We start from the raw sequence: 11325 nt of genomic DNA on the forward strand, positions 1-11325 counted from the left end.
AGCGTCGAACGTACAAGCCAACGCGTATACTCAGGTACAGCAAACACGATCCAGCGAGTCCTTGATATACACAGATGGCTATAGTGGTAACAGAAATCGAGTGTTAGACTTGTGAGAGGAACTGGGCCTGGCTCAAGGTCAAGGAGGCCGGCGCACTGTGCGGCGATAAAATTCTAAACTTATGAATAACACCTGATCTTGAAAAAAATTGCTTCACTTTGATTGGCTAATGACATACGTTCAACTAGTATATAATTCGGTTCATGATACCAGCTCTGAGTTTTACTCTTGCTCAGTCGTTCTGAACTTCTCTGTGAAACATGTCTCTCAACAAGGTGAGTGCAGCCAACTCTTCGATCATTCAACCTCTTTTTCAAATATTTGTAATACGTTTCACAATCCAACATACAAATCCTTGCACAGTGTCGTCAAATATAGTTGGTGTTTTGTAAATCAAAAATTTGGAAAGATTACTTGAAAACTGCTTATGATAGGCTTTCGCAGACCAAGTTTGCAGCCGAGACTCTGATAAACTGACACATAAACCATTGTTTCAGATCCTTATCCTGGTCGCGGCATCCGCTATCCTGAACTTTGTAAATGCTCGACCAGACAGTGCTGGAATGGTGGAGATGACGAATGGACTTGCCTATGGTAAAGTATACACAGCATCTGCTACTTAGCTCGTGCAAGTAAATCGTGAAATCAGTTTACCTTGAGCTTCAGCAATGCTGCTGCAGCAGATATAATCCAAGAGTTATCTGCCTACTCGGTCAAGCTCGCGTTTAGTAGTCGCCTTCCTCAGTTCTTCAACAGAGATCGCTGCGTTCCTCTAATCCTTTCTCTTGGACAAGTATATTGCTTACGCAAATCAAGTACAAGTAAAGCCGCGGGTTCGAACTCGCTTAGGGAATTTATCGATAAATTGCCGTGATCAAGTCCCGGAAGAAAATTATTGTGCACAGTAAACGAAATATCGAAGAGAATTTGTATAGCGACTTAAAATTACAATAAAAATTCGTAATCAGGTTGTTATTACAGACGTTCTAAGGCAAGATAATCAGATTCGAACAATAGGTATAGAAAAAAAAGTTCATCATTCTATTGGCTGTAATTATTGATGCGTGATAGAAGCTCATTCAGTCATTGAATGCAATGCAAGCTTGTCCAGAAATAAACCGGCTTAGTGGGTCTCCACGTTACTGTGACCGTAAAACGGTATTGAAGTTTTTATCCGCGTTTTCCTAAGTAATGAATCACGTGAGATGACGTGAGAGTTGCATTTCTTTTTTACTCGTTTATTTGCGAAAGAGCAGGAAATTCTAATGGAATTGTAGGGCAGAGACGGAAACTAGGCATGTCGAGTGCCGATTGCGTGAAGGACGGTGACAATAATTATTATCGAAAGTTGTTGCATACATATTATAATCACAGACCACCGGATGACCGGTTATACTTACTTCCATACATTTTTACCCCGTAGGCGGAATTCCGTACGGTAGCGTCAGCGGAATGGTGGCGAAATACGGAAACTCTAATACCGGCCAAATCTCCAGCTACGCACCAGCCAATCCTCGTTCAGCACCGTCGCTGGTCATGAGTCAAAATTCGAGAAGACCATCGATCGTTCCGGCTCCGGGATCTGGAGCGCCTGTGCAGATCTTCAGTCATCCGGGCGTCGTGGCGCCAGGCGTTGTCGGCATGATCCATTCGGTCGGTTATCAGTAGTGTTAAATTTCTGTGACGAAATAAATCCTTATTTATTACTTGCGAACACCATTTCCGATTTGTTTTCATTTCGTTTTTTTATTTCAATTTCACCGCGTTTACTGGCCGACCTTTTGCCACGCCAGTGATTCAATTGCCTGTCGCAATTATTATGTATTATATAGTTACGTAGTTTTCAGTCAACGCTGATCACCTTATAATGTTTCTTATACACGAAAGCAAGAAACATAACGTGCAATTTATACGCTTTTCGATGAGCAAATTTTATGACCAATTATGATCTTTTATTTTTACATTGCACTTTACTGGGTTCTTGAGTAGTTTCGTAACACCAAAGCTAATTTCGATTTTCGCAATTTGAACCAAAGTTCCCGTTCTGAGAAACCGTGAAGGTTGACTTGAACCACCTGTTCGCCTCGATGAAAAACCTCTCGGATTTTGGGCTGACTTGGTACCTTGTATTTTTTTATTTTTCCCGTGATGACTTCAGATTGAACAATTAGATTAAGTGAGTGACAAACTTTTCAATTAAAACTGTAGACTCGATAGCTTATAACGACTGTAGCTAGGGTAAAACAGGTTTGTTTCATAACGTAGCAGGGACTCTACAGTCCTACCGTAGTAATCGACAGTTTGTTGAACTGACCGAGTAAACGATCACAGCGAATTATTTAATCTTTCCAGTTCCTTGTTCACTTCCACGTTGTACAAACTGATCTCTTAACAGAAAAGAGATACCTTCGCAATTACTCTAGTCAAAAATAATGAATCGAATATGTCTTTTATAACTTCTTTGGTAAAGATTGAAAGCATAAACTTAGAAAGATCGAATGATGGTCTGATCCGCAAGGTTTTCTCCTTTGTGATCAAAGAAATTGACACTTGATAACTGATGCAGTCAAGTAATTTGCGTTCAATTAATTGGACAACTTCTGATAGTTATGCAGTAGTGTCGAGTGCCCAAATATCACAAGGACGTATGCTGATGAATGATCGACGGTGAACCAAACAGTTCAATGCGTCTTTTCAGTCACAATGAGTACCTGGTGTTACATTTAATCCGTGGTTCCTGGCGGCCCGCTAACACCCCGTATCTCCTCCATACCACGCCGCGTGTATATTGCATGAACGCGTGCAATGAGAGGTAGAGAAGCAGGGAAATAACGACGAACGACATGCCATGTATCCCCATTCCTTAATCCAGATACACGCATAAGGAGTCGGTAACAATCAGGAGAGAAAGTATAAATGACATCTAGCGAGGAGCAAACCCTTTAGTCTTTCGTGGAGAGAGCACCATGCAATACCCACCACAGGTGAGTAGCAGTAATCAATTTACTGACTAATAATTTTCGATTTGAATAAATCACCGGTGATATCATTGCACGTGGGAAGAAGGTGACTACTTTTATTTGGTATGTCAACTTGTAGTGCAGTATTTTGATGAGATAACAATACGTGCGCGTTGTGTAACTACTGAACACTTTTCCTACATGTATTAATCTATGAATGAGGTAGCAAATCGCACACGCACACTGGCCTTGGTGATTTATGTTGCATCGATAAAAGTTGTAGTTTGTATGCGTTGTATAAAGTGGTACTAATTGTAGAAATTTCTAGAAGATGTACACAGAGCATAGCATTATTTCTGCAATTGACAATAAGATTAGATTTTTCTGAATACGAATAAAAATTAGTTGACAACCAAGATCATATTTGCTTTTCTTACTTCAGATCCTGTTATGCATCGCGTTATGGCTAAGTGTCTTCTCGAGACGTTTAGTGGCAAAAGAACCTCCCGGTAAGTTATCAAAACCAATTTCACCAGTGGCATATCGTAACGTGAAATTGATCGATGGTGTAATTGAGACCCATTAATCTTCATATCTGCAGATTCTGAGCTGCTGAAAAAATACGCTAAAGACGTCGAGACGGTTTTGTCGCCGACTCTCATCGAGGAACTCCAAGGCGCTCAGTCGAACCGTTCGGCGGTCAACTTGGAACAAACGGTTCCGAGGACTCCAGAACAAGCAGAGAGCGTCAGTGACAAAAAACCGGAGATACATTTCGATAATCAAGTTTATCCGTACCACTACGAAAGGTCCTATCACTACCACTATCCTCCGAGCCCACAGGATGGGGCCTCAGGGCCAGTGGGTTACTCTGACACTTTTTACGGACCGTCATTCAGGCCACGGATCCACGTGAGCGACATTCGGGATCCAGGTTACTACAGATCCGAGCTCTACAACCCGTTCGGATCCCCGGCAAGCCCGAATGCAGGTGTAAAAGCAACTTCGAGCGCGAAGGAAAGTATTGAGGTTAATGGGAACGGTAAAGAGACATCTGGAGGACAGGGACCTTCGGAGGTTATCCATGGTCCAAATCCTCTGCCACCAAACGGCTTCGCACATCCCGAGATCTTGACGCAGTCAGCACCCCCTAACCCGTTTCCTAGCATGGATTTTGACAGGTACAGACATGGGGTTTTTGACAGACCGTTGGGGCCCAGTAACTACTTCAGACCAGGTGGGGATATCGGACCACCTCCCCATGATTTCAAGGAAAAAATCTCGCAGCCACTTCAAGAAAGACCCATGGATCCGTACCAAAATTTACCACCCTTGGATTATCAGGGGTATGGTGAAAACCGCCCTCTGAGACCGCACCATCTGTCTCCACCCTTCCCCGATCCCTTTTTCCCTGCGGGTTATCAAAGACCTTTTTACAGCAGCTATCGTCCTTCTGAACACTTTCATAATCTCTTCAACGATACCTTTACGAGAAACTTTTCGCATAGACAGCCTTTCCGTGGATTCTATCCCCATCGTAATTACAACCACCCATCACCTCCAGCACCTTCCCCAGCCCCTTCACCTCCACCACCTGCACAACCCCCGATGCCTCCGCCAGCGCTACCAGAAAGCATGCAGGAATCGCCTCCTCCTACAACCCCTTTAAGTCAACCGACACCTGATGTCAATCCAGAAAACCCTGCAGCACCTGTACCTGCCGCTTCAAATTCAATCTACGAAGTGAAGCTTTTTTTGCCCGCGATCGATAACGTAGATCATGAATTTCAGCCCGGCACATCAGAAGAATTTAAGTACACCAGCAAGAGTTGGAAGTTTTAAGTTAAATTTCTAATTTATCATTAGTCCACTGGACTTAATTTATATAAAGAAGAACAAACCAACTTTGACAGTAAATTTCTTATTTAATATTACTCAATTTCGTGTACATACCTTTATAATACATAATTTAATCAACCTCAAGTAATCAGTCTCGCTACTCTACCTATATCTTTTCGTGTAGAATAAATTTAACTCATAGCTGCTGCAGTGCCGGAAATGAGTTATACCTAAATACAGATACTTAAATACCAAGACTGTCATTCCGTGTCTCTATCGCATTGAAAAATATTCTCTCACAGCAAGTTCCTGCGCAATGCAGGAAATGGATTGAAATTCATGCAAGACCTGATAGCTTAGCGACAAACTCTGTGACTAGAACTAATAACGCATAGCGTTGGCAATTAGCTTGCGCGTTCATTGCGCAACGAGCAGCTGGCGTGGCAGCTTATTGGTGACAGATGATGGTAATTTTCAAATGCCCCTAAATCCTTTAATAATTAGTTACGTGAGCTGACATATTATTTCTATTGTGAAGAGAAATGACACGTAAGCAAGCATCGGTTAACAAGCGATTCCTCATTAAGTGCTGGGAAGATATTTGGATGTCAAGGCATTGGGCGGGGCAAGGCACCAGCGACCCCGACCAACTCCTCGTGGTACTCTTGTGTTCTTTCATAATGCACGCATATTCACGTAACTTTTGCAACGACTAACAATGCATGCTGTTATTATCGCGGATATGAACAAGTACAAAGGAAGGAAAATTTTTTTTTCCATTCAGAACGGAGAGGGGCTTGAAGGATTCTATGGATACTATAAAAGAACCTCACATCTTTCTTCTGTATCACTGGACATCGAAACCACTACCGTTGGTTCCGAGAAGAGAGGTGTCAGCTCATCAAGCATTGTGGTGAATCGCATAGGTTGAACATGGCTTCAAGTAAAATCGTAAGTGCAACGACAATGACTTAACTTGTAACTTGAAATGTTACTTCGTAAAATTTTGTATGAATTAAATTCTAACAAGATCAATGTGGGATGATTTTTCTTTACCAGTTCGCATTTCTTCTGCTGGCCAGCATCATCGGCACCGTACTAGCCCGCCCTGGTCACAGCGGTTACATCGGTTATTCACATCCTATAGTCTACAGCAGTTACAGTTATCCGAGCCATGGATACGGACATGGCCTATACTCGTCCTACAGTAAGTCATCATTTGTCTGATCCATGCATGACGAAAGTTCGATTGCCGATTGATTGTCTTATTCGACATTTTTTCAATACTCAAATGTACAAGCCTTCCAATATTTCATAAGCCCATAACAATGCGCTGCGGGGAAATACCCATTTATGCCTTTTTTCAGGCTATCCATACTATGGCTATGGCCACGGATATGGATACGGCCATGGCTATGGCTACGGTGGCTATGGCTACAGTGGTTATGGCCACGGAAGTTTGCTTGGAGACTACTGGTGGTAAAGACGAGATTTGATGTCCACTGGTTTCATGACTCTCTAATAATCGACTACCCTGCAATGCCCAAGGATTTATAACACATATACTACGGACACTACGGACGATCTTTTTTTATTATTAATTATATATTTCACCATGTATACTTCAATAAATACTTTTCTTTGTTACATGTACTGTGATTGAACATGCACATTTCGTCTCATTCAAAACCGAATCTACAACCAGCACTCCGAACTATCACCGCTGCACTTTCTAAGTATCAAAAATAACAGTCATGGAGTGCACAAAGTCCATCCGATGACCGAAGTTAGGAAAAACAGGTTAGACTGTCTCATTCCCATTTTGATGATACACGTAGAAACTGTATAATGATTACTGGTTTACGAATAATGAAGAACTTATAGTTTAAGCGTTAAAAAAACGTCCTTGTCGATGAATTCTGAAAGACTCCGCGCCTGGCATTAGGCAAATTAACTCGCAGGCGTGCGACACTGGTGTGCTAAGTTCAGGCACCATCATCGACAGGTTCAAGGCGCCGACAAATGAAATGCAAGGTAATGCGAGTGCCGCAGTGATTTCTGTAGAGTGTAATCTGTTGCGATACTAAGCGGTGAAGACAGCCAAAATCAAAATCATTATGCATACTTTTTCGAAATACTGTAAAAATTGCCAATATTACGTGACAATCCTGCAGAAGATAATTTATGCGCGAATAAACTATGGACGAGAGAACCAATTACTGAAGAACGATTGAATTGAAACAGCGTTGCGGAGTTAAAATCGTGATTAAAGACAGGATGTTTAAATTACACATACGTTAACGCCCATAAAACTGTCCACATCTGCATCTAAGCATGCAGCATTGCAACATTATAATAACGAATTAAATAGCTTAGATTGCTGCAACGTTTAATTGGCATGTTATTTGGGTAACAATCCGTGCATTACGTATCTAAAGATTCAGTGAATTATGTTTGTTATCAATCCGTATATCATATATGACAACGTATCTGTCCTTGTTTCTAGAAACTCTTCCGTTCATGGTCATTCAAATATCTATGGTGTATGTTATTTACAAACGCTAGTAGGTGCGAGATAATAATTTCTTACAACGCCTATTGCGTCAGAAAATCTATGAGTCGATTAAATCTGACCCAAACTAGCAAAATGACGATAAATTTAACATGCCTCATTGCGATGGGTATTAATTATTACGACGTCTGCACTTGCTGTTAGAGATTTGGTACTTATAGATGTGGAAGAAATGCCTCGCCTCTACATTATAGTTTAAACACGCAAACCGAGATTCTCCCAGTTATCATTTAATTGCTCCTCTGCGCAATCTCTTGTTCTTAGGCTAAATTCTTATACCGCTGATATTATTATTATATTACAATTCAAACACCGTATGCATAGTTTGGACCTGAGACATACCCATAACGCCACGGTATAATTAGAGAGTGTGTATAAATCTGCTTCTGCTGTACGAATACCGCATGGGTGAAGGTACGTACGTGAAATCCCTGGACTAAAACATTGCCCAATCAATGGACAAAATAAATTAGTCGATTTCAAAACGCCCTCGCAGCTAACAAACATCAAATGTATATTTTCATCACATTTATGTTTTGCGGCAAGGTACCAAGGCGAGGTGAATTTATTTACTTTGAAATTGATGTGGACGTTTGAATAATAAATCGGTCCTATGAGGTATACATAATAAGTTTGGATAATTAGCAAGAAATTTCTTACCTACTTTTTAAATTATCGAACTTCCATTTGTGGCCTTGAGCTATACTCGCGCGGATCATCTTCAACGCTCGCAGTCTTCTACCAAGGGTAGCATTGAATCTTCATTAAGTACGCGTGAAAAAAAACGCCGTTCAATTTTTTCGAGCCAGTTCCTTTCTTAAATTTAAATACTCATTTGCAACATGCTTGAACAGATTAGCGACCTGAATATTAGGTAAAAGGTGCGAAATGTAAGACCTATTACTAACGCGTCTGTAAGGTGTTTCGAAAACTGTACGTTTTGCATCAACGAACTCTATTCATGCCTTGGCAAATAACTATCGGATCGAGTGGAGATTCTAAACATACCGCGAACTACATTACAACCAAAGATTACGACCAAAACATCGACAAGGCGGCATTGTGTTTGCCGCGAAATTTCAAAACTGAAACTGGTAACAAATTGCGGTATCATTCGAGTGGGTCAAGCGAGTGTTTAACACGAAGGTGGCGCAGACGCAATGATTTAGCGCGTGTAATAATTACGATGTATGTGAATTGTGTAAAATAGTTCTGAGTCGAAACGTTTGAATCCATTAGATGGTTTTCAAGCTTGTTGCCAATTGCATAATGTAAGTTTGTAAGCAAACAAACACACCCGTTTAGCACGTCACTTTCACCGCATGTATGATCTACCTGTAGATATGTACATACATGCTGTATCGAAATGCAAAAATTCGAGCTTACCGACTAAAGTGATTTCCGACGCCTGCAAAAAACAATAACTACAATGTACTTACCTACCAGTAATAGTGGCAGTATGGAGTTTAACGAATGGAAACATTGACAAGGGAAAGGACATCAAAGAACGCTGTAACGTCGAACATCATGGGAGAATAATTCTCGGGCTATTAATTGTCAATACTCTTCACACGATTGTGTCGTAATGCTTATACATGTAGGGACACAAATGTAACTGAAAATTAAATTCACTTACTAGCGAATTTTATTATAGAAAATATAGACCCGCTCGATTTTGATTCTGAGTTTTCCGCTGATACCGTATTTTACGTTGTTATCCAGCTAAATAGCACAGTCGACAGTTAAAAGTTAAATGTCACAATCATTACTTTTTAATTATAGTTTCGAAATAAAGAGAAACGAAAGTTTAACTTTTGATTGCCCGGTGTTCATGCATTGTAAATTCACAACATTAACCATACCCACATTTGTGATTTTTCGATCCTAACGAGTCCTAAGGAAAATTGGCAAACATATTACATTCTTGCGTCAGTTATAATCAATTTAGAAATTTCTTCTACCTTTTAATAATCAATAAACACAGTATCGAAGAGTACAGTAATTAGAAGTACTACAAAAGTGAAAAATACATTCATCAAACCCGACAGTGGATCCAAAGAGAGTGTAGTTCTTCGGCCATTAGCACGCCTCGAAGTTACGCATACCCAACAACGAAGTAATATGCATAGTAAGCAAAGTAATAAATTCGTTATTTATCTTCCAGTGATAAATCTCTGAACAACTTGGAGCGCTGTGTATTTCGCGTACGAAGTGCGCAGTTGATCGGCTCCAGTCCGGCATACCACGACCTACGATCAGAGCTCACCTTTTCAGGTCAAGTCTTCATACTGGTATGTTGCAGCAGCAATCAGCGATGCGCCACAGGCCGCGTACTCGGTCTGCAAAGTGATTTGAAACGATGGGATAATTAGCTTCCACAATCACGGTAAGAACAATCAATATTTTGCGAGCATTGCGATCACTGATCAAACGAAACCACAAGTCTTACCGTAAGAACGTGGGTGTGACTTTGTTGCCCGGTTAGGTGAATTTCACAAACGGCGTATTTATATTCCGTTGCATTGGGTAATCGTTCGGTAGGAATGCTATGAAAATAACATTGAACGTGTCGGCGATACCTGTGTAATCAAACATTCGTATGGGTGCACCTTAGGGAATATCTTGAGGAGCCGCAAAAAAAAAAACAATAAAAAAAAAAAATTGGGAAGTATAGAAAGGTACACATGCCGCATGGCTCACCTTGGCAAAAGTATTTGACGAACAAGCACATTCTACCGAAGACAGCAGAGAAAATAAAGGTTCTGACGATGTAAGTCATCCGGGAGAAGGCCAGTACGGACAAATCTGTTCAACTGCGAGGCATGTCGAAACTATATTATTGATTAATTACAGGGATCTTTAATGCCAGTTCCAAAAATAAGATATTATAATATAAATCCGGGACTATAAAATACCAAGCTATTTATGTTGCAATGCAGAAAATGGGGTACGGTGTTTATGCGTTGGAAAGCAAGAAAAATAGCCAATGAAATAACCGGAATCAGACATCTGTGTATTTATTATGCAAATATTTCGACAAATTTTATATGTCACTTAATTATTTTTGTCTTAAATTTAAACGAAGAGAAAAAAATAGGCTTCCGGAGGACACCGACTGTTTATAAATTCATGCATTCATTGATGATCAGATGCATCTCCAAAACAGCGTGTTTAATTGTAGAACCGTAATTTTGCGAACTCCATGAAAATGTCATGAGCTAATAATCACAGATTGTAACTAATCCGCGACCTTCGCAAGACGATATTATAGAGTGTATAAGAATTTCTCCGCAGTCGTACAGCAGATGAAATAATCCACCATAAACCAGAAAACATGTGAAACAGTGTGACAAACCAGTTTTTTTTTATACAATATTGTGCGTTTTACGAGTCTATGTCACATTTTTTGTTGAATTGGTGTGAGAAATTGTCTGATAGACCGACTACCAAAATTACATCTTGTAAAATTGGCAATGTCGATTGCTCTTTCAAGGTTTTAACGCGCACTTCTCAAACGCTTCAACTACTAAAAGCAAATAGCGAAATGTCCTTTACATTGATGATATGTATTGAGTATGTAATTGTGGAATTATAGTTAAAGTCAAAGCCAGTCAAAAAATGTTACAGGCTCTCGGTCTGTTGATTTACCAAAACGAAATAGCAAACACTGTTCGAGTTCAAGGATCATCGATCCTGCAATTGGATCTACACGGCCAACAGAGAAAGGAATGTACACAATTCCTTCGTGCAAACTGTAAACCTTAATCGAGATGCGTCGTCTATCCTTGAGAGCACAAGAACGGTTTTACTTGCACCTACAATCGAGATGATCGGGCAGTGATCAACGTATTGGGAAGGAATTTTTTTTTTTTTTTTTACCGCGGCCCACTATCC

The 11325-nt window shown here is 40.4% G+C and overlaps 3 protein-coding genes across 3 annotated transcripts; all 3 read left to right on the plus strand.

The window, feature by feature from the left end:
• The first annotated feature begins 195 nt into the window (after nucleotides 1-195).
• Nucleotides 196-1779, plus strand: LOC124188021. Its single transcript, XM_046580286.1, has 3 exons — nucleotides 196-335; nucleotides 558-654; nucleotides 1484-1779. The coding sequence occupies exons 1-3, from the start codon at nucleotides 321-323 to the stop codon at nucleotides 1726-1728; spliced, it is 357 nt and encodes a 118-aa protein (XP_046436242.1). The 5' UTR covers nucleotides 196-320; the 3' UTR covers nucleotides 1729-1779.
• A 131-nt stretch (nucleotides 1780-1910) lies between these two features.
• LOC124188020 (extensin-like) lies at nucleotides 1911-5079 on the plus strand. The gene is made up of 3 exons (XM_046580285.1): nucleotides 1911-3044; nucleotides 3463-3529; nucleotides 3622-5079. Exons 1-3 carry the CDS (start codon nucleotides 3027-3029, stop codon nucleotides 4860-4862), a joined length of 1326 nt encoding a protein of 441 aa, XP_046436241.1. The 5' UTR covers nucleotides 1911-3026; the 3' UTR covers nucleotides 4863-5079.
• Nucleotides 5080-5696: 617 nt separating this feature from the next.
• Nucleotides 5697-6506, plus strand: LOC124188023 (fungus-induced protein 1-like). The gene is made up of 3 exons (XM_046580287.1): nucleotides 5697-5810; nucleotides 5919-6066; nucleotides 6227-6506. The coding sequence occupies exons 1-3, from the start codon at nucleotides 5793-5795 to the stop codon at nucleotides 6340-6342; spliced, it is 282 nt and encodes a 93-aa protein (XP_046436243.1). The 5' UTR covers nucleotides 5697-5792; the 3' UTR covers nucleotides 6343-6506.
• The last annotated feature ends 4819 nt before the right edge of the window (nucleotides 6507-11325 follow it).

This window comes from Neodiprion fabricii, chromosome 1 (assembly GCF_021155785.1).
Source record: "Neodiprion fabricii isolate iyNeoFabr1 chromosome 1, iyNeoFabr1.1, whole genome shotgun sequence".
NCBI lineage: Eukaryota > Metazoa > Arthropoda > Insecta > Hymenoptera > Diprionidae > Neodiprion > Neodiprion fabricii.

Coding starts and splice junctions, on each gene's coding strand:
- LOC124188023 (XM_046580287.1), top strand. Junction 6,067..6,226: donor TGGCCTATACTCGTCCTACA/GTAAGTCATCAT, acceptor GCCTTTTTTCAG/GCTATCCATACTATGGCTAT.
- LOC124188020 (XM_046580285.1), top strand. Junction 3,530..3,621: donor AGTGGCAAAAGAACCTCCCG/GTAAGTTATCAA, acceptor TCATATCTGCAG/ATTCTGAGCTGCTGAAAAAA.
- LOC124188021 (XM_046580286.1), top strand. Junction 655..1,483: donor GACGAATGGACTTGCCTATG/GTAAAGTATACA, acceptor TTTACCCCGTAG/GCGGAATTCCGTACGGTAGC.